The sequence below is a fragment of the Pimephales promelas genome, chromosome 12 (genome assembly GCF_988280905.1).
Source record: "Pimephales promelas chromosome 12, fPimPro1.hap1.1, whole genome shotgun sequence".
Taxonomy (NCBI): Eukaryota; Metazoa; Chordata; class Actinopteri; order Cypriniformes; family Leuciscidae; genus Pimephales; species Pimephales promelas.
The window spans coordinates 30,966,689-30,989,876 of record NC_142780.1 but is presented as its reverse complement, the minus strand read 5'-3'; the positions used below and the strand labels follow the sequence as shown (position 1 = coordinate 30,989,876).

The window sequence follows — 23,188 nt, the reverse complement described above, 5'->3', positions numbered from 1 at the left end:
TTACTCACCCTCATGTTGTTCCAACCCCGTAAGACCTTCGTTCATCTTTGGAACACAAATTAAGATATTTAAGATATTAAGATCGCTCCTGCATACAGTCCATAGGCTTCTTGAGGGACTGGCTCTTGCTGTCCTCGAAAAGTCATTAAAGACATCGTTAAAATAGTCCAAGTGACTACAGGGGCTCAATCTTAAGTTTATCAAACGACGAGAACACTTTTGTGCGCAAAAAAACAACAAAAATAACGACTTTATTTCAACTATTCACTTCCTTCTCCATGAGCCTGTAAGTCAGTTAACGTAGTGTGATTGCGTAGAGCTACGTCACACGTAGGCTCACTATTGGCCGACGCTGGTCATGTGTGTGTGATGCGTGTGACGTACAATAACAGAAGCTTACGCTATTAAACTAGTAACCTGACTCGCGCAGAGGGAGAAATAAACGAATAGTTGAAATAAAGTCGTTATTTTTCTTGTTTTTTTGCGCACAAAAGTGTTCTCGTCGTTTGATAAACTTAAGATTGAGCCCCTGTAGTCACTTGGACTATTTTAACGATGTCTTTAATGACTTTTCGAGGACAGCAAGAGCCAGTCCCTCAAGAAGCCTATGGACTGTATGCAGGAGCGATCTTAATATCTTAAATATCTTAATTTGTGTTCCGAAGATAAACGAAGGTCTTACGGGGTTGGAACAACATGAGGGTGAGTAAATACTGACAGAATTTTCATTTTGGGGTGAACTAACCCTTTAATGAATACAATTATTAATTTCTTTCGAATCTTACTAATCAGAAACTTACCATGCAAGAGTTTCCAAAAGAAATCAAATCACTGCCGATTCAGAACGACTCCGTTTCGAAGCACTAGAATCACCACCGTCTAGTTAAAAATAGTTCGAACAACCAAAAGTTTCGAAGCGTGTTCCTACTTCGAAGAGTAGACATTCTCTCTTTATGTGGGTTTTCATCGCACATTCACCTTACACAATCAAAAAAACAAAACAAATACTTGTGATTTCAACAGCATCTCATTAAAATACATGGGAGATGTTCACCTCCACTCTACGCACAAAGCTGACGGAAATTATAGCGCTGCGTACGATGAATACAGCTTTAGACGAGTGTATGGCTGTATTGAATATTTTTCTGAGAGTGAGACGAGCGATTGACATCGTTTCTCTTGCTCTGAGGATCTGGATCCTGAATAGCTTTCTGATGTGAGGCTGTGTGTGTGGGGTTAATAGGGTTCGTATCAGGTCCAGCTAATGAATGTCCCATCAGTGTAGCGGTCTGTGTGGAATGGGATCGTCTTGTGGGTGATTAATGCATGAGAAATGTGCTTGGGTACACAAGATCATGCGAGCAGGGTTGTTGCGTGATTAATGCTTCAGCGAATCAAAGAGAACAATGAAGAACTGAGAAAAAACCAGCCGTATCAGCAGATTGTGTTCTCTGTGAAGAGGACACAGATAAAGAATTTAAATATGGCGAGGAGGAGTGTGTCCAATTAGCACCAAACAGTGTCCTAAGACGCCAGCGTACTTACATAAGACTCTAAAACGGGCTTCGAACAAATCTTCTAAAGGAGATCTGCGGGCTGAACTGAAGGATAAGCAGGACACCTTTCAGATAGTGTGTTTTTAGCTTTAGTAATTTTAGTGACATTATTTCAAGGTGGGATGCATTGGCATACATATTTGGAGAATTTGATGTTTCCACATTCAGAGAAAGAAGCATGACTGGAATAGTGAAATAGGGACTTGAGTTCGTTGAAACGAGTGATTTGCGGCTGTTGCTGATGGGATGTGGGTTTATCAAAGTTTAATTTGATAAAACTCGTGGCCATTTAGAGATATATGCATCATTTACGAAGTGCTGTGAATGATATGCAATATAAATGCCTGCAGAATGTCCATTTTTAGTTGAGAGAAACCTTTTTGGGGTCAATTAGAGTGACGGCTTATAAAAAATGATATTTTTTATCAGTGTCAAAAGCTATGGCCTGTTTAAGTCAAGAATGGCAGAGGAACTCATTGGCCACCAACAATGAAATTGCTTTTGGCTTTGTGTTTTTGTATACTTCAATCCAAAAGTTTGGGTTTAGTATGACTTTTTAAATGTGATTGAAAGAAGTCTCTTGTGCTCTCCATTGCTGAATTATGTGATAAAAAAATATTTTTTTGTGGAATCCATGCATTTTTATCAGGATTCACTTCATTTATTTGATATAGAAATCTTTTTTCGGATTGAATGCATCCTGAATTTCTTACTGACCCCAAACTTACCGACGCAACATTTCCAGTAAATGTACACTACATTTACTGATAATTTTGTTTTGATCATTTTTATGAAAGCACTAAAACACACAGGACCATGTGTTACAGTGATTTTACTTTTTAAAGAATCGCTTTACTATCAGACTTAAAGGAGTAGTTCACTTTTAAAAAAAACTTTTCCTGATAATTTACTCACCCTCATGTCATCAAAGATGTCCATGTCTCTCTTTCTTCAGTCGAAAAGAAATTAAGGTTTTTGATGAAAACATTCCAGGATTTTTCTCCATATAATGGACTTCAATGGGAACCAAAGGGTTCGAGGTCCAAAAGACAGTTTCAGTGCAAACTGCAAACTGTTCAAAGGGCTTTAAACGAATCCAGATGATGAATAAGGGTCTTATCAAGAGAAACGATCGCACATTAAAGAAAATAAATAATGAAGTTTAAGTTTTATAAGCTCAAATGCTCGCCTTGCTCTGTTCTGTGATGCGCGTTCGTGACTCTCGTGTTTGAACAAGTTTATCAAACTGAACTAATGTTTTCCCGAGTCAATTTGTTCATTTCGTTCGTTGAATGAACCAAATGACACGAAAAAAGATTGATTTTGATAAACGACTTCGAACTGGAGAGTCACGAACGCGCATCACAGAACAGAGCAAGGCGACCATTTGAGCTTATAAAACTTAAACTTTGTTATTTATTTATTAATTGAGCGATCGTTTCTCTTGATAAGATCTTTATTTACCGTCTGGATTCATTTAAAGCCCTTTGAACAGTTTGCGATTTGCACTGAAACTGTCTTTTGGACCTTGAACCGTTTGGTTCCCATTGAGGTCCATTATATGGAGAAAAATCCTGGAATGTTTTCATCAAAAACCTTAATTTCTTTTCGACTGAAGAAAGAAAGACATGGATATCTTGGATGACATGGGGGTGAGTAAATTATCAGCAAAAGTTTTTTGAAAAGTGAACTACTCCTTGTCTTTAAAGTCACTCAGAGTGTGTTGATACACTGTTATTTTGCTTTGATACTGTAACATATCTGTCAGTGTTGTGTTTAGCATCCACATGTCTCTAAATCCTGGTGCAAATGTTACAGCGTGATATTTCTCTTCAGGGTTTGCGGAGACTGTCCTCGTTCCCTCTCTTCTATTCTCCCTCTTTCTGCAGGTCTTTTTTCATCCCTCACTCCCTCTGCATGATCTATTAACGGTCTTCTAGTGTTTCAGGGTTTGTTCTTAAGCAGGACCGGCTGCTCTTGGTGTTTTTCCTCTTTATTTTTCTGTTCTCTCTGAACTTTAGACGTGTTTGAGGTTTTCTCTGCTTGTCGTGTTGTTGTTTCCTATTTTCATTTAATGTTGTTGTTATGTTGTTGTTGTTGTTGTGTTCCCTTCAATGTGTTTTTGCCCCTGGTTTCTTGCCCCGTGTTTCTGCACACCTCCTCTCACACCCCTCTCCTCTGTCTGTCTGTCCATTTTCGTGATGTGACCCCCTCCCCCCTAACCCCCCCTCCCAGAAGACATGGACTCCCCCAGTCAGACAAACTCAGGTCTGTCCTTTCTTCTGCTTTGCTTTTCTCGTCTTCCTCCATGCCGTGTCCCAGCTCCTCTCTGTTCGTCGCACTCTCATTCATTCTCCCTGCTGGAAGAACCACAGATAAAGATTGATTGATTGAGCATCTTCTAGACAATCTTAAGGCTCTTTCACACCAAGAACGATTTTCCCCTTAAAACTCAGAAACGTTGTTTGAAATCGCTGGCATTTCTGATGTCACAAATTACCGTGCAACCAATGACGTCGGCGTGTAATCATCAACGAGTGAATCTCTGAGCTGGTGCGGGGCTGATTTGCATATTCATGCACTGTAAAAAATATTTTCAAGATTTGTTATCACAACATATTTTCTTTTGTCAAATCAACTTTATAATAATTTATTTAGTTGAGATAACTCATTATTTTGAGTTTCTGATGGTTAAATTAATCTACTTCATTGTATTAACTCACTTTTTCCAGTTCAATCAACTTGAAATTTTAAGGCAACCCAGGTTACTTACTTTTTTAAGTTAAACCAACAATATTTGTTTACAGTGTAGTAATCACAACATTTTTTCTTTTGTCAAATCAACTTAAATAATTTATTTAGTTCAGATAACATATTATTTTGAGTTTCTGATGGTTAAATTGATCTCCTTCATTGTATTAACTCACTTTTTCCAGTTAAATGAACTTAAGGCAACCAGGTTACTTACTTTTTTAAGTTAAACCATCAATATTTCAATATTTTTTTACAGTGTAGAACCTAAGTGGTTTAGACACAATTCAAATTATTTTAAGGCATGAATCAGGAAAAACGTTTAAATATATCATTTTGGTGATCAAAGATTAGTTTTAAGCGATAAAATTATTGACTACAGGGGGAATTTAATTTAAGTTTATTGTAAGCTCGCTCTGTACTTGTGTCGCCTGCCACTTTAAATGACCGAGCTCTCTTAAATCTGGTGGATTCTGATTGGCTGTCAATGTTTTGATCATTCATCAGCGCGGTGAAAGTAAAAGTCCTGAAAGTGATTCCAGCGATATTGTTTCTCTGTGCCGTTAACATTTTATCTGTGATGTGGACACTATTATTATTTTATATTTAGAATGATTTAGAACTATATAGTTATAGTTATAGTTATCAATTATCATCCTTGGTGTGAACTGGCCTTTAGGCTACCTGCAGTAAAGACTAGTTTGGACGAGCTTGAAACCATCAGAAGCTGTTTTTATATGGATATTCCAGCAGGTCAGACTGAAATATGCTTTGCAATGTATTTAATAAAAATCAAGGTTGATCTCACAAAGAACATGTCTTTTTGTTTAAATAAACCCATTAAACATGAGCGCATTATGCAATCATTTAAGACGTTTATCATCATATTAATCCTTTTTGGCATAAAGTGTTTGTGTAAATGTGAGTCACGAACCCTAAAGTTCTATATAGCATATACGTATAACATTATCTATATAATGCTTTTTTCATATATATATATGAGCATTTGTGAGATTCAACCATTATTAATTTGGACTGCAATACACATTTGAATCTACAGTAGTATAATGAGTGTAAAAACTGTAGAGGAGTTAATGCTGGGATTGTGCTTGAAAAGCGAACATCATCGCTTTCTGCTCTTTGGTTGTCTTCATAGCTTTTTAAATCTATTACCTTTTTATGAGCATTACTGAGTAAAATGAGTTAATATGCTATGAAGCTCATGGGCTTCCTGACCAGTTCCAGTCATAATCATGTGTGATTTTGATCATGTGTGTGTTATTATTATGAAAACATTTAAAAATGGTGACTTTTTTTTTTTTTTTGAGTGACAAAACTTTTTCCAGCAGTCTTGGTTCTGGAATCTCATTTTTCCATTCATGTTCTCCATGGGGATAAAAAATAAATAATAAAAAAAAAAAAGACAGTTAAAAATTCAAATCCGAAAAGACGTATAAGGTGTATTCAGTGTCTTTTATGAGGCACTGAATCACTGTTAATGACACATTGTTGAATCTGACATGGTACAATTTAAAACATAAATTTAGCATCTTATCAAGATTTTATTTTTCTATTTCTGTGTATTTTAAAATTAATGTATTGTTTTCAGCATCATTACTTCAGTCTTCAGTGTCACATGATCCTTCTAAACATTTTTACAAAAAAAGCTATTGCACTTTTTTTGTAATTGCAATGTTAAAAAAACAGTTCTGCTTAATATTTTCATGCAAACAGTGAATTTGTTGATGATTAGGACATTCAAGAGAACAATATCAATTTTAGATCAATATAATGCATCCTTGCTGAATAAAAATACAAATTTGACAATATGTTTCATGTGTTTAACATTAGTTAATTTATTAACTAACCTCCTGAACTAACAACGAGCAATGCATTTGTTACAGTATTTATTCATCTTTGTTAATGTTAGTTAATAAAAATACAGCTGTTCATTGTTTGTCAACCTTTGATTTTAATAACATATCAGTAAATGTTGATATTAATTTGAACTAAGATTAATGAACCTTATTGTAAAGTGTTACCTATATTTTTGGATGAAATCTCACTGCATTATTGTTTAGAAAATCTGGTTACGCTTTAGTTCGATGGTACTAAAGAGACATTCCAGTAAATATAAAGTAAATACCTTTATTTTGATGCTCCCCGGCAGACATACTCACTATAAGTGACTTTGCAACTGTGTCAACTTATTCTACTAACCCAAACCCTTAAACGATTAGTTCACTTTTGAAAAAACTTTTGCTGATAATTTACTCACCCCCATGTCATCCAAGATGTCCATGTCTTTCTTTCCTCAGTCGAAAAGAAATTAAGGTTTTTGTTGAAAACATTCCAGGATTTTTCTCCTTATAATGGACTTCCATGGGAACCAGGTCCAGCCGAGGTCCAAACGACAGTTAATAACAGTTTCAGATGCAGCTTCAAATGTCTTTAAACGATATCAGACGATGAATAAGGGTCTTATCATGCGAAACGATCGGTTATTTCAAAGCTTATTCCAAAAATGTAACTTTTCTAAGGACAAATGCTAGCCTTTCTCCATTCTGTGAGGCGCGTTTGCAACGTCACGTAATACGTAATTACGTTCAAAAGGTCACGGGCGACGTAGCCAGAAGTACAGAGTCAGAGTGTTTACAAGTTGAACGCATAGGTTGAACGTGAAAACTAACTCAAACGGCGTTTACAAAAAAGGTAAAACAACGATGTCGGACGATTTTGATTCTGTACTTCCGGCTACGTCGCCCGTGACCTTTTGAACATAATTACGTATTGCGTGACGTTGCAAACGCGCCTCACAATATATTACAAGGCTAGCATTTGTCCTTAGAAAAGTTACATTTTTGGAATAAGCTTTGAAATAACCGATCGTTTCGCATGATAAGACCCTTATTCATCGTCTGGTGTCGTTTAAAGACATTTGAAGCTGCATCTGTAACTGTTATTAACTGTCGTTTGGACCTCGGTTGGACCTGGTTCCCATTGAAGTCCATTATAAGGAGAAAAATCCTGGAATATTTTCATCAAAAACCTTAATTTCTTTTCGACTGAGGAAAGAAAGACATGGGGGTGAGTAAATTATTAGCAAAAGTTTTTTTCAAAAGTGAACTAATCCTTTAACTAACAGTCTACCTATTCTCTAATGAGAGTCAATTGACATGTAATTGCAAAGTTACTTAAAGTTAGTAGACCATCGAAATAAAGTGTAACCAAAAATCTTTCTCTGTGGAGAAAAGGAATGGGAATTTGAACCTCCCGAACCCGACTGTTGGGTACAGGTTTGGCTCGAGCTAATGAAGCTGGCTGCATGATGGAATAATTATGTATTTCACATTACGGCTATTTTCATAAGGTGTTAAAGTCATTGTAGGTTTTATTTGCACCTACTTTCGTCCTCTTTTACTAGTGTGCTTGTGTCTTCCCTATCTCCATTTAAAAAGCAATAGAGAAAACGAGGTGTGTCGTATGGTATAAGCATGGCATTATCTAGATAAAAAGGTTGAAAACTTTTGACTGCGGATTGACTTAGGGGAAGTTTTTCCCATGATGCAAAGCATTCTCCGTTATGAATGTGGCTTCAAGCTTAAAAACGCACCTCATATATGAGCTTCACTATAGTCCTGCTATTAAATCCAATTAATCTAATGATTCTGGGAGCACTAATCATTGGGCAATTTGCTGAACATGTTAATTACTTAACAGCACACTTGCTATTGCATGAGAAAATTGCTATTGACATTTACGGCACCTGCACTGACAAAGACTCGTGTAGTACGCTTTACACGACTCAATAGCACAAACAAATTCAATAATTTGCTTGTGCGAACAGGCTAGTTAAAGTTGTAGCTTGTCATCTTGCTACTGAAATGGTCACAAAAGTTTATACGACTTTGTGATTCAAACAAGCATCAAATTGTGCATTTCAGGGGGGTTTTGCCTTCCATACAACAACAATTGGCATTGCAGGATGAACATATGGCAGGACTTTTACTTTCTGACCCCTGGACTTAGAAACACTACATTCTAGAGCATTTCATTTGATTGGATTTTGCAGATAAATTTCCATTCAGATGCTTTCAAGTGTGCCTCGGGTTTGAGTGACGTTTGTGAGAAATTTACACTAAGCTACTCTCAATAAAAATAGATCAGAGCTTACCTTGATATTTTAAATATACTACTTCCTTCTGTAATCTGAAAAAGTTGTTTTATTTATGTCGTTTTTTTTCGGCTATGGGCTGCATCATTTACAGTATGCCAATGTGTGTGTGTGAAGACATTTACCAAGCAGCTTATTATTAATGGTGAGAGGCATTTTGATTAATGCATGATTTTTTTTATAGACAATTTGGTTTTAAACAGACAGATGTCTTTTATGCTCAGAGAGTTAAAAGTGATCGCTCAACGGTAGTGCTGTTGATGGGAAAGATTTCTTTATTAAAGGGACAGTTCACCCAAAAAGGAAAATTCTGTCATCATTTACTCACCCTTATGTTGTTCCAAACCTGTATGAGTTTCTTTCTTCTGTTGAACACTAAAGTAACCAGCCAGTTGATGGTAGCCATTGACTTTCATTACACAGTAGGACCCATCTGCTTACCAACATTCTTCAAAATATATTCTTACAGAAGTAAAAAACTCATACAAGTTTGGAACAACATAAGGGTGAGTAAATGACGACAGAATCTTTACATTTTGGGGTGAACTATCTCTTTAAACCATTCTACATTATACATCATTATATCACATGCTAAACCACATATACTTACACAGTTTCCATCTAGCCTCACCGACACTTTTTCAGCAAACTCATTGACGTCTGCTGTGATCCGTAGGTGCCATGGATGTGGAGGAACGAACGCGGCAGATGAAACTGAAGATGAACAAGTATAAACAGGGATCAGGCTCGGACTCCCGACTGGAACAGGACTATAACAAGGTAATAGTGGTTTATTGCTACCGTGAAAAACAGTTCAAAACGTATGTTTAAATGATTGAGACTTAATACTCCTGGTTGCATATTATTTAATAATAATTTTAACAATTATTTGGTGCCACTAATTGTATCCAGTTTACTTTGTTATTATTATTTTATTATAATTCTATATTTAAATACTCTCCCTCTCGAGAAAAAGAAATGAAAATAATATAGACGGGGTAATAAGTTCCACAATATTTGCATGCTTTGGTGTTATGTTTAAAGGGGTTTAAACTAAACTAAGGGGTTTTAAACTACATTAAAATGCAATTTTAGTTTAGTTTAGATTACTATTTTTAGTTTAAACTTTAGTTTACTAGTTTAGTTTTAGATGACCAGGCTCTTCTTTCACCCCCGTTAAATAGCATAAGTTTACTTTCTTCTTAAAGCAACACTAAGTAAGATTTTTTACCTAAAAAATAATGTTTCCAAAATCGTTTCAGTGGTTTATTAAGCCGTGACAGGGTGAAAGGCACTTCTGGATCCGCTTTGCGGTCCTATATCTGCTATAACCACACTATGTAAGATTGCCAGATCAGGTCGCGTTTCTGTAGTTCTAATGAGACATAAGAAAACTACAAATTTGACTTGCTTTACGTCAAGCGTTACAATAGTTATTTTTTTGTTTTTCTTTGTTTCTGATGTCGCAATACCTTATACTTTCATGAAATCATGGAACATACTCTACCTTGCCTGTGGACATCGTTCATTCTGAAGCCGGTGCTGATAAACAGCGAGCGTGCGTGCGACAGTAGGCTAAATTATTTACCACAGCGGTAATGGACAATTCCGCTTCCAACCTGTAGGGCGACCGCAGGGGAACAGTTACTTGGTGTTGCTTTAAAGCTATTAGCTTTTAGTGTAGCTACTAATATGGCTGTAGTTGAACTAGGTCCAGGTAGTAAAAAAAACTAGCACTTTTCAGCCAATCAGATTGCAAATCTGGACCTAAATTATCATAAATTAAACACGATGTTGGCTTGATTGTCCCATTTCCAGCAGTTGTGACATTTTTATAGACCTAGTCTTTTAAGTTCAGTATCTCTGCACATGATATACTTTAGTATTTCTGTATGCGGGTCAGCATGAGGACTTTCAGCGCCATATACGGCTCTGTCACCTTCCCTTTGTATCCTTTTAAGCCTGTGGTATGAAAAGCATTGTGCAGCACTATGAGTTCTGCTGGATTCTATTAAAAGCAGATTAAGAAGAGGTTCATTAATTTTTGTCTGATAGGCTTATGAGAAGGCGCCATTTAGGACATGATGTTTATAATCATCATAGCAAGCCATGAGCACCTTATAAATACATATTTTTCATAAGACCCTGCAATAACTCCCCATCGCTATCCAGGACAAAATACACTGGTATAAATGCAGTGGCATTTCTTCTTAAGGATGTTTTATCAAAAACAATAATTCATTCTACATTTATCTACATATTTGGAAGATGCTTTTATCCAAAGCAACTTGCATTTCATTAAAGGTACACAATGTAACTTTTGGCCCTCTAGCATTTAAAAAAAAAAACAGCATGCATTTTGTGGAAGAACATTGTTTTGGTTGTGCTTAAATTCCTTTGACGATGTATTGACAACATTTTATCAGTTCATGGTGATCAAACCCATTGTTAGCGCAACGTCCTACTGTTAGAGCTACTGCTCATGAATTTATTTTGGAATATATCATTACATGAGGTCTTTCGTTAAAGCTGAAGTGTGACATTTGTGCACCGCTAGCCTACCCAAAGGAAATGCAAAAATGATGTTAGATTCGAAAATTTCTACCTCCATTTCTGCATTTGTCACATAAATAATCTAGTCCCAGCTTGAAGATGTCACTTCACCTTTAACTGCTGTGACTAGTTTTGTTTTTTGTCTCAAGCATTTTCTATTTGTTGTCCGTAAGCATCTAACTTGTGCTGTGTTTGTTCTTCAGCGTTCAGGCAGAGATCCTCAGCGGGGAGAAAACCTCTCGGCCAAGTCTTCGGACAGTGATGTCAGCGACGTGTCCGCTGTGTCGAGAACCAGCAGTGCATCTCGATTCAGCAGCATGAGCTACATCTCTGTCCAATCAGAACGGCCGCGGGGCAGCCGGAAGATCAGGTGAGAAGTCTGATCACTGTCAAACCTGTGCCGTATTGTGCATTTGAGGAACAGTCTACAGTGGGTGCTCCTTCTTTGAGGCCATGTACAAACTGCAAAGTTTTGTGAGTGCATTTATTTGCAGGAGTGAATTAGTCATCTCATGATTGTAAACAAGTAACATGGGTGGCAATATTTTAACCCATATAGTGTTTGACCAAACTAATGTTAGATGCTGGAAACCAGGGTTAGTTTAGTATCATTTATATACTATTATAGTATCTATTACTTTTTTTAAGTAGCTTTTATTTTTATGTTTTTATATTTTGTTTTATTAGTTTGTGCTTTTTAAAAAACAGATCAAACAGGAAAAAAATCCATAGAATGTCTGTCAAATACTAAAGGAGTTAGTAGATAAAAATGACTTTTTTTTATTAAAAAACGTATTGCATATGTTTAAAAAAACATCAGCACACATAATATTAGATTTTTTTTGTGTGCAAAAAATACTTCATTTAGATGCCAAAAGCAGAGACAAAACGGTTTGCCATCAGTGTTATAACAGAAAATAGCACACCTGATTATATTTATATAAATTTTTTACCATATAAAATAAACTCAAAATGTTGCACAAAAAATACAGCATGCAAACATTTTGTACACAAATTATGTTGAAATTATATTAAAAAAAAATACAATATGATATAATTATACAAAATGTTTTTTTCATAATCATCAAGAATAAAATGCAACATTAACACTATAATAATATGAAACATCATAATATGATTATTGTGTTTATAAGGAATACATCCAACAAAAGACTTTGAACTATATATATATATTTCTATTTATTGTACCTTTAATATATTTTTATTTTTAGTTGCTAATGTATAATTTTTAAGTTTTTCATTCCATCTAAGATTTGTATTTTATTTCAGATTTATTTCTAAATTTAAAATCTTAAAAAAATGTAATAGTTTTAGATTTAGTTTTAGGTAACAATAACAATACTGCTGGAAACATATTATCATCTGGCATTTGTTAGTAAACCAGTGTCGACAGAGGCACCAAATTTATGTATGTTTAATCTCAGCCTCAGATGGCGTGCCCGTATACCACCCACAGTCTGTTAACGTTCACACATCTTGCATACATAACTGGCAAGCACATCTAAAAACCAGCACTACCAATCAGATTGACCGGCTTCTAGGACATTTCTGATCATATTTACCAAAATTTTGCACATTTCAGAAATGAATTGAGAATGCCTTTTATAGATTCCAATTAAATTTGAATTAAGTATGCAAATGCAGAAAGTTGAATTAAATTTAAAGAACCAAGATGCAGCATACAATTTCCCTAATGACCAATGCAATCTACCAAGACATGTTTTTTTGGTGCGTTAAATAATGGCACAAATTGACGAGCGCAAAGCTTAGTAAATCACCTTGCATGATTGATTTAAATACTCTCCACCCATTCATTTTGAAAGGGTAACTCCTAAAAATGCATAAGCAATAAGGTCAGCCGCTAAATTAATTAATTAAATTTTTCACTGCATGTCTTTATTAAATAATGAAAGTATTTTTTTTTTTTTGCGCTGAAGCAAGCTGTTAGTAAATCTGGCCCATAGTGGCTTCTAAAAACAAAACAAACTGTGGTTGGTCACGTTGCTTGTCAAACAGTCTAGTCTAAGTGGGTGGTAATTGATAATAGTAAAAAATATGACTATATGAAAAAATAAATATTGTTGGCTCTCTGGTTAATTGCTTTTTACATTGACCACTAATAAGTCCCTTTGTGTGTAAGCGTCTACTAAATTAATAAATGTAAATGTATTTATTAAGCGGATGGGGGGAGTAAATAGAACTTTTCTCATATCTAACTGTTCAAGTGTATACATTTGGTTATAAAATGAGGTTTACACTCCTATAAATACCTGCTGTGTGCAAAACAGGATTAAACACTCATAAGAGGGGTGATGATCTTCTTTAGCTGCAGTGTGTTCGTGGCCTGAGAGAAACAGCATCTCTGTAGGGTTCGTCAATATATGCGGGTCAGAGTGAGTTCAAGGTTTGCTTTTGTTTAGGTGAGTTTGTCGCCAAACCACTAACTCTATGTGTCCACTGGCATGGAAGAAATCCACTCTTTATTATATATTATCCAAAACACCTTCTTTGGGGTGTGTCTGTAAAATGTACAGTGAGCAGGTTGTCTTTATTGTTATATATTAGTTTCAACAAACTGTGAATAAAGTCATGCAGGATGACAGTTTGAAACTTGCAGACATTTTGAATGCTTGGGTTTCATATAGTTTTAATTAAATGCACAATACCATTCGAAAGTTTGGTGGTCAGTAAGACTTTAAAAAATGAATACTTTTATTTACATTTGTCATTAATTACTCACCCTCATGTCGTTCCAAACCCGCAAGACTTTCGTTCATCTTTGGGACACAAGGACCCCCTCGAAAACGAGATGATACATCTCAAGGGGTTAATCCTAATAAATTCTAATAATAATAATAACATAAATTCTATAAATTCTAATAATAATAATAACTTTCGTTCATCTTTGGGACACAAGGACCCCCTCGAAAACGAGATGATACATCTCAAGGGGTTAATCCTAATAAATTCTAATAATAATAATAACAAATGAAGATCTTTTTCCCATCCATTGACCACTACGCAACTACAACTTTGACTCTTCAAAACAATCACAAAGAGATCGTAAAACTAATCCATATGAATTGAGCGGTTTAATCCAAATTTTCTGATGAGACTCGATCGCTTTATATGATGAACAGACTGAATTTAGACTTTTATTCAAACATTCTTCAACTCACACATCAGTTATGGTAAACTGAAGCTCAGATATGTTCGCTCGACATAATTCTCGAGTTATACAATATAAATGCATCCGTAAGAACAAACCTGAATTTAATAATCAATTAAAAATGATTTTATACCTGTATGATATAACGCTGTCCCAAGCAGGTTCGGTTGCGCTTCTGTTTATGTTCGCTGATCAATGTTTATATGTGAATACAAGTTAAAGCAATCTAGTCTCTTTAGGAAATTTGGACTAAACCACTCAATTCATATGGATTAGATTTATGATCTCTTTATGATCTTTTGGAGGCATTTGCATAATCCGCTCACTCCGTGCCAGTGAACACAAACAGTTTTAATGAAATGCTAGTAAATAATCAGTGCACTCCCATTTAACATGCTAGGGGGTGTATATTTTACTTCTGCAATGTTCACAATTTTGTTCTGTTTTATGTGCATACTGTCTGGCTTCTGTTGTTATTACTGTTTGCATTGCATTATTTTGATGTGTTGTCATTCATTCATTCTTCCTTTATGGTTTACATTCAGGAAGTTTTGACACCTATTTTCACTGTGCTTCATTTTTGTTCTGCATGCTGCTTGCAACTCTGCTTCTTCGTCGGCTGGCCACGCCCACAGCAAGGGGCGGAGTCTCTCCAGGGAGGGGGAGGAGTTACATGAGGAACAGGAGGAGGGAGGGTTAGAGGGGGACAGAGCGAGGAAAAGAGGAGGGGGGAGGGCAGGAAAGCTGAGGAGACAGACGAGTAGTGTAGACAAAGAGGAACCAGAGCGGGAGGAGTCTGAAGAGGGCGTGGCCCAGAGGACGGTCTCAGAGACGGACCTCAGGTAAACTGTAGTCGCCATGGCAGCCAACTGTTTCCTATACCAATGGTTTTCAATCCTGGTCCTGGTCCATGCCGCAATTAGCGCAATTTTGTTCTACTTAGGGCCCATCCACACGAAGACGCGTTTCGCTGTACGTATAAATTTTTTATCGTATTGGCGTTTCGTCCACACGGATCCGGCGTTTTGGGAGAGTGAAACCGCTATTTTTTGAAACCGGGTTCCAAAGTGGATAAATCTGAAAACGACACCCTTGCGGTTTCGTGTGTACAGCAATCCGTATATTTTGTGAAACGATGATGTCATCACATCACGTGTCGGCTGCGTCACACGCCATCTTTGTCGTCTTCTTCTTGGCTCGTATACAGCGCGCAAGGTTATGCGGATGCTCAAAGTCTTGTTCTCCGTGTATAGTGTATCTCTGTGGCAAAATTACAGCGCCCCATACTGGTCTGGCATATATACTGCACCGTTTTCAGTCGGTTTCAGTGGTTTCGTGTGTACGCAGATATTTCTTGAGACGACGCCGTGTTTACGGATTTTTTTTTAGAACGAGGACAAAAAAAAATCGGATAGGGAACGCACCGGCTTCGTGTGGACGTGGCTTTAGAACTCCTAAATGTGGTACAAGTAAGAGCTCTTAGAAAATTCCCAGCTTACAAGTTGTGATTACATACTCTACGAGGACGATTACGAGTTGACATCTCGTAATTATGGGAATCACGACATGACGTGAACTCACCTCACATTTTTGTATGCCTCCCTTATTTAACACACCTGATTCAGATCATCAGCTCATTAGGTGAGACCTCCTGAACTGAGGCTGTGTTCGAAATCACCCCTATACCCTCATTCACTATCCCTACATTAGTCCACTAATATAGTCTGCTTGAAGGAGTGAATAAAAACAAGTGAGTGAATTCGGACGCTGAGTGCGGTGGAAAGGCTGCCACTTTATCTTGAACTCTGCCATGGAAACTATGTATAGACCTTAATTAAACAATTTAATAATCAATTAAAAAGGAATTTATACCTGTGTGGTATTACGTTGTAGCCACATTGGACCAGTTTGAAAAATGGATGGATGGATGATTCAGCTGTGGACGCCATCTTTTGCCACTTGACAATGTCCACTATAGTTTCGGACACGCCTACAAATGGCAGTCGCCTCAAATAATGCCCTATTTAAGTAATTAGGGGTCGATTTCGGACACAGCCTGGGTGTCTCAGATAAGGGAGACATACAAAATGTGCAGAGAGGTGAAAACCAGTCTTACTGTATATGATAGATACAATATATTGCATACACAAATACTTCTTGTATTTTCTATTAATACCTAAACTTTAAGATGAGAACCATTCTTAACATAGTTGACTGCAGCGTTGGGAATAGGGAATTGCAGATATCTGGAAATTGGGTAATTGAGTCAAGGACACCTACTTTATTTTAGCACAACCTATATAATAATCTACTGTATTCCAGATATAGCTTATTTTTAATGTTTACATTAACATAGGAAACTTAATCTAAACCTGCCAACTCGAGTTCAGTGAAATGAGTGTATAGATACAGTAGATGGCAAGCCATGGTGAATCGCTCATGATAAATGAATCCAGCCGTATTTCAGTCCTGTGATAGTGGTGTCTTCCTTATGTTTCTGTTTGTCTGTATGTCATTTTAATGTGCTGCTGTTTGTGTGTGGGGCGACTTCAACACTTATGATGGCTTTATTTGTTTATTCAGAACATATCATAAAATGTGAAAGTCTTTATTTCAGTGTCCCCATACCCTCAAATACCCCTTTTACCCCTTTTAAGTAAAGGCCTCCATTCAGATTCAGCATTATATTATAGGCTATCAAAGTGCTCCTAGTCTGCTTTTTTTGGATATTACCGTTGTAAATGTGAAAGGTCAAAGATCGAAGTGCCTGATAAATAGAGTTATTGTCTCCCAAAAAGAAAGAACTTATTCTGAATTGCCTGAAATGTGTCGTCAGTAACTTCAGGTTTGAACCTACATAGGTTTGTAACAAATTTGCATAATCCCATTCCCAGCCTATGGTCTTCATTGGCTGCTTGCGAACACGTCTACTTTGACCCGTCTTGAAACACTGTTGTAGCTGCGACCTTGAAGAGTTTGGTTCATGTTTTTGACATGTTGAGAAGATGCTGTTTTCTGTGCTGAGAAAGCTAATCCACTTTTCATGCACTTCCAAAGGATGATGACTCTGATATGGGAAAACCAATGCCATCGTTAATGTTCGTGTCCGTGTGTATCAAGCGATCAGGGAGATCTGGAGCTGAAATTCAGATATGGTTAAGGGGTGTTTCGTTTCCAAGTACATTTTGTAAGTTGTAGACCAATCACAACAGACTGGACCATCTGACCAATCAGAGCAGAGTAGACCAATCACAACAGAATGGGCCATCTGACCAGGGGCGGCAGTGGCTCAGTGGTTCATGTAGATTGTCTACAATCTGTGAAAACGCTACTGCAAAATATAAAAAACTTTTTTTTAAAATATAAACATGTTTACGGTAAAAAAACGGCAGCTGTGGTTGCCAGATCTTTACCTTCAAAAATACGGTAGCACTGTTATTGGTTTTACAGACTTGACTTAAAATTTACAATAATAAACCATATTTCATTATCTCAAATAATGTTAATTTACATTTATTGAATTCTTTAATAGGTTGGTAAATTGTATAATACCTGTATAAAGAAGTTTTGTTTTGTACCATACATGTACCATACACCATACATACATAAAGAAGCTGCACAGTGTCATTCACAAAAACATTAAACACCATCATGGTAACACACATGAAATAAAAAAAAATGCAATAAACATTCATTTAACAACATTAAATGTAACATAAAATCCTAATGTACAAAACTGATTAAAAAAACAAGAAAACTATGAGGAACCCTGGTTATTTCAACAAAAATACATAAAATGTGAAGTGTCACACAGGGAATTATGGGAATGTCAATTTACTTTTTTCACTGTAAATTATACAATGAGTTGTTCTTTTTCACTTTCAAACTGTAAATGTAATGGTATTTTACAGTAAAATTACATTAAATGTACCATGAGATCTATCACAGTTATTTACCGTATATAGTACACAAACTTTCTGTTAACCAATTAACAGTTTTGCACTGTAGCATTTTTACAGTCTTTTACCGTTAAAATCACAATTATTCATCAAACCAGAGTAGACCAATCACAACCGACCACGCCACTGTAACCTTTAAAACACCATAACAGGGGCACTTTAAGAGTTTTGTTTTGTATTTAACATTCATTTTATACAGTTTTTTTTACATGTACAGTAATCAAGAAATCAAGAAATTGCTTCATTTTCTTTATGCAAATAATATGACCCAGACATGTTCATGACTGTTTTCCGTGAGATTCACCCATATATGTACATAGGTCCATCAGTCCGGCTCCTTCTCTTCCTGTTTTACTGCTCATTTTTGTGATATCTCTTTGCTCCTGCTGATCTCACAGTGTTGACACTGCACTTGTCATCTCAGCTTCTGAGCGATGCATTAGACATTAGACTCTGTTCGGGTTTGTAATGAGGGAGATAGGAACATGATTTTCTTTGTTAATAAGTGACTGGAAGCGCACACAGACCTTTGAAGCATATAGTTGATCATATTGCGTTAAATGAACATACGGCACGAATGGATGGACACGGATTGTGTATAAGAAAGAGATTTAGCTGAAAAGGCGAAAAAGTGTTTGCCTTTTAATGTCATGCGTTCTTCGGGTGATCTTTCTGTGTTTACTGAGGCGTGTTGAATCAGCCAATACATGCTTTGAAAAACAGGAAGTGATGTCAGTGGCGATTACATTGACGATGGTGGGAAAGCCACAGGCATTGTCCGCCTCATTAGGTGACTTGTGTAATATGTAAGATGCATGTGTTCTGTGGGTTAGTTATGCAATCTCATGACTAATATGCACAATTGAAACTAACCGGTGGAAAAAAGAAGGAAAACAAAGCCATAAAGAGGTTATTTAGCATCGTCTTATGATGCACAAGTCACTGAGGTTTCTGAGTGGACGCCAAAGCATGTGTTCACAGACAGTCACGAGATGTTTCATTTCTTGTGGTTTATGTGGTATTGTCCTCTAGTCAAACCATTTCAAAGCAGAGATGTCACTATCAAGAAGTGCACAAATCATTTTCTGAATCCGTAGCCTTGTCTTGTTTTTAAGTAAAAATAAATCATATCTGCTTATATACTGTATATTATTTAAATAGATTAATTTAATTCAGATAAAATGCCTATAAGATTGTTTTCAGAGAATAATCTTAATTTAATTGAAGCATAACAGCATTGAAGCATTTATGATTAAAACGGAAAAAAGTGTCAATGGGGTAAAAAAAGTTGTTTAATTCTCATTAGCTTTGTTAAATAAAAATGTAATTTTGTTAATAGCAATAAAAAGTAATACAGAAAAAAATATTTATAATTGAAAGTAAAAATTGGTAACACTTTACAATAACATTAGTTAACATGAACTAACAATGAACAAAACTTATGTTACAATATTTATTAATTTTTGTTAATGTTAGTTAATAAAAATACAGCTGTCCATTGTTTGTTCATGTTATAGTTCACAGTGCATTAACTGATGTTAACAAATACAACCTTTGATTATAATAACGTATTAGTAAATGTTGAAATTAATATTAATAAATGCTAGAAGTCTTGTTCATTCTTAGTTTGTTAACTGAGGTAGTTAACTAATGAACCTTATTATAAAGTGTTAGCTAAAAATCAAATTAATGGAGGTTAATCACAAATATTTTTATTTTTATAAGTATGAAGGGGATTTTAGATCGAATTGTGGCAAAATAGAATATAGACATTATAAGTCAATATATGAAGAGTTCAGATGCAAAAGCCTCTAAATGCCATTTGAAATTTTCTTCTTTAATGATGATTTTTATCAAACTTGTATATTTGTATATGTATATATATATATATATATATTTCTTTGTGTTTGTCAAAGTCTCTATCATATCCTCTACAACTATTCAGATACTACCCAATTGCATCACAGAAAGGATCTCGTGTGCCTACATATACCACTTTGTCGATGACTGTGTGGGGCTGTTGTGTATTTTTCTGTTCTCTGTGTTTTTTTTGTTTTTTTTTGTTTTTTTTTTTGTTTTGTTTTTCTCTGTTGTTGTTTTCTTTTGTTTCCCCTTTCCTACTTCTGTATTGTAGATGTGTCTCACTGAATCTTACCTGGTATGTGTTACTGTTTTGTTAACCTGCAATAAAAAAAATAAATAAATAAATAAATAAAAAAAAAACTTGTATATTTAAGTTCAGTAATTTCACTTAAATAACAATTAATAGGTAATCTTCATTGCCATTTAAGTGAAATCACTGAACTTAAATATACAAGCTTAATAAAAATTATCATTCTAGAAGAAAATTTCAAATGGCACTTAGAGGCTTTTGCATCTGAACTCTTCATATTTTGTTTTCTTTCCATATCTTTGAGCAACATAAATAAACCAGCAGTCCACAGATATTTGACACTAAAATAAGATTGTCTGTCAGTTTTTTATATTTGTTGGTCTATGTAAACACGAGCTGTCAGTTTTTCAGTTGTTGGTAAACACGAGCTAGGTGAATTTTTTTTAGACGTGGCATTGCTTCTTTCTGCTGTGATCCGTCTAAGCTGTTTTCAAATGCAAGATTGCCTTCTGTTTTAGACTGAACTCATTCTGTGCTGCCTGTTCTGGAAGTTTCGAGTTGATGAGGCGAGTTGCCTGTATAGCTGTGTTCATTAGATGGTGCTTCAAGCTGGAATTGATGGTAGTAAAATCCCTTATTATAAGACATTTGCTCAGAAGGCATGATTAAATGTGTTTTTTTACATACTCAATTAGGGCCAGATTTACTAAACAGGTCAAATTCCCTCCAAAAAATGCTGTTGGGAGTGGAAAGTTCTGTATGTGATCTACTCAAGACTGCTTTTTGGGCAGTAAATAATACCATATCGACGAGTGCAAACCTTAGTAAATCACCTTAATTCATTGAAATACTCTCCTCCCATAAATTTTGCATCTGAATTGGAAACTACAAATGCATATGCAATAAGTTCAGCTGCAAAAATAACCCTGTCCACACCTTTACAGCGCTAATATTTCACTGCCTGTCTTTAGTAAATCCAAGTAGTTTTGTAACGCCAAAAGAGGATTTGTGCTAGCGCAAGCTGTTAGTAAAACTGGCCCTTAGTGTGTTAAATTGACAACCTTTCTTTAAACGTAATGCTAATAGTAATATTAACACTCATTGCTATTGTTTTGTTTTCAGTGGAGTTTTGTTATTTCTATTATTATTTAATAATTATTATTATTATTATTATAAACAGCATCATTAATATGAAACTGAAGCTGCTATGAAAATTTAATCAGATACTGATACTGACTTTCTGCTCTGTTTCAAATCATTAGCATCTTATTTTCAGAAATATCAAGTAGAGAGTGTCTGAATGAACTTTGAAAGCTAATTCCTAATTTGCAGGATGCGTTAGACACTATCAGTCTAAGAAAGCCCAGCATGGGAAAAGATAAATGCTGTACTCTTTACCACACTCTCCAAATTTGCCATTTTCGATCAGGACTGGAAGTTGATGATGGAACTAAATTTCATTAGCATCGCCTGGAGCAGTTTAGCGCTGCGTCAGATTTCATTTAAAGGTCACTTTTCCCTGGAGTAGAGTGGAGAACGTACAGTAATAGCTCTAACATTAGAGTTTATATATATAAAAATAGTCAATTTTCAATCAATTTGAACCGTTTTATTGGTGCTTTAATAAAAGAACCCCTTTTTTTCATCAATGAGCTTGTAATGCATTCTTGGATTGCTTTCTCTGTGAAGGTAAGGATACATGTGATGCTGTCTTTTTGGCCAAATTTGTATCCTTAATTTCATAATCGCACTGCCAAGCTTTTGAAATAACACAGTCTCATCCCAAAAAGTCATATAACTGACGTTTTGGGACGTATTTTGACCATACGTCAATATCCGCCTTTTTAGGGCCCCCTTAAACGTCGGTAGATGGCGATCCCGGGCCGTCATACAACTGACGCTTTACCTTTAACGTCAGTTAGGTGACGGGTTAGGTTTAGGTTTAGGTTTAGGTATGGGGTAGAGTTAGGATCCCATAACCTCATCTACCGACGTTTAAGGGGGCCCTAAAAAGGCGAATATTGACGTATGGTCAAAAGACGTCCCAAAACGTCAGTTATATGACGTCTTGGGATGAGACCGGGTTGTTTGAAACAGCCTTCGTGTCAAGAACGCACCCATAAAATGCTGCCTATGTTAAGCAGCTTACTAAGAAACTCAGTACCTTGCATCTTAATGTCATTCACTTGGCTTTTTATTTTGACACATTCTCTATGTCTGCTTTAACCTTTAGGTGTGATAGAGTGTGATAGTTTAGAGCGGTAGTTAACACTATTTTTTATGTTATACTCTCAGAAAAAAAGGTACAAAAGCTGTCACTGGGGCTGTACCTTTTCAAAAGGTACACTTTTGTATCCAAAGGCTACATATTGGTACCTTAGTGGTACATATTAGCACCTGAAATGTACATATTAGCTCATGAAATGGACATATTAGCACCTAAAATGTACTTATTATCACCTAAAATGTACATATTACCACCTAAAATTGACATATTAGCTCGTGAAATGGACATATTAGCACCTAAAATTGACATATTAACACTTAAAATGTACATATTAGCACCTAAAATGTACATATCATCACATAAAATGTACATATTAGCACCTCAAATGTACATATTAGTACCTAAAATGGACAAAAGTTTACCTTTTGAAAAGGTACAGCCCCAGTGACAGCTTTTGTACCTTTTTTTCTGAGAGTGATATCTTGTTCCTTAAAGCATAAAAAAGTTTTTTCTCTTTGACTGTAAGATGAAGAATGATGAAATCTGTCAATGCCTTCCATCCATCACTTTTCCACCATGTCAGTTTCTAAAAATAACTATAGTATACTAATAAAACAAGTGTATTTGGGCGTATTTCACTTTAATCAGGCCATCAGAACCCTTGA

General features: G+C 35.7%; 1 protein-coding gene across 35 annotated transcripts in view; it reads left to right on the top strand.

Annotated features, from left to right (window-relative positions):
* Window positions 1-23,188, top strand: part of rims2a (regulating synaptic membrane exocytosis 2a) — a 188,248-nt gene that overhangs the window by 127,783 nt on the left and 37,277 nt on the right. For 18 of the 35 annotated variants that reach the window (XM_089117958.1, XM_089117956.1, XM_089117944.1 and 15 more), the window contains 4 exons: window positions 3,792-3,824; window positions 9,158-9,261; window positions 11,238-11,404; window positions 14,860-15,066. The exons of 2 other annotated variants lie outside the window; for them this stretch is intronic. In XM_089117958.1, coding sequence (XP_088974084.1) covers window positions 3,792-3,824; window positions 9,158-9,261; window positions 11,238-11,404; window positions 14,860-15,066 — 511 coding nt within the window. The remainder of the gene's footprint in view (window positions 1-3,791; window positions 3,825-9,157; window positions 9,262-11,237; window positions 11,405-14,859; window positions 15,067-23,188) is intronic. 15 more of the 35 variants (XM_039650600.2, XM_039650599.2, XM_039650594.2 and 12 more) reach the window with 4 other exon arrangements.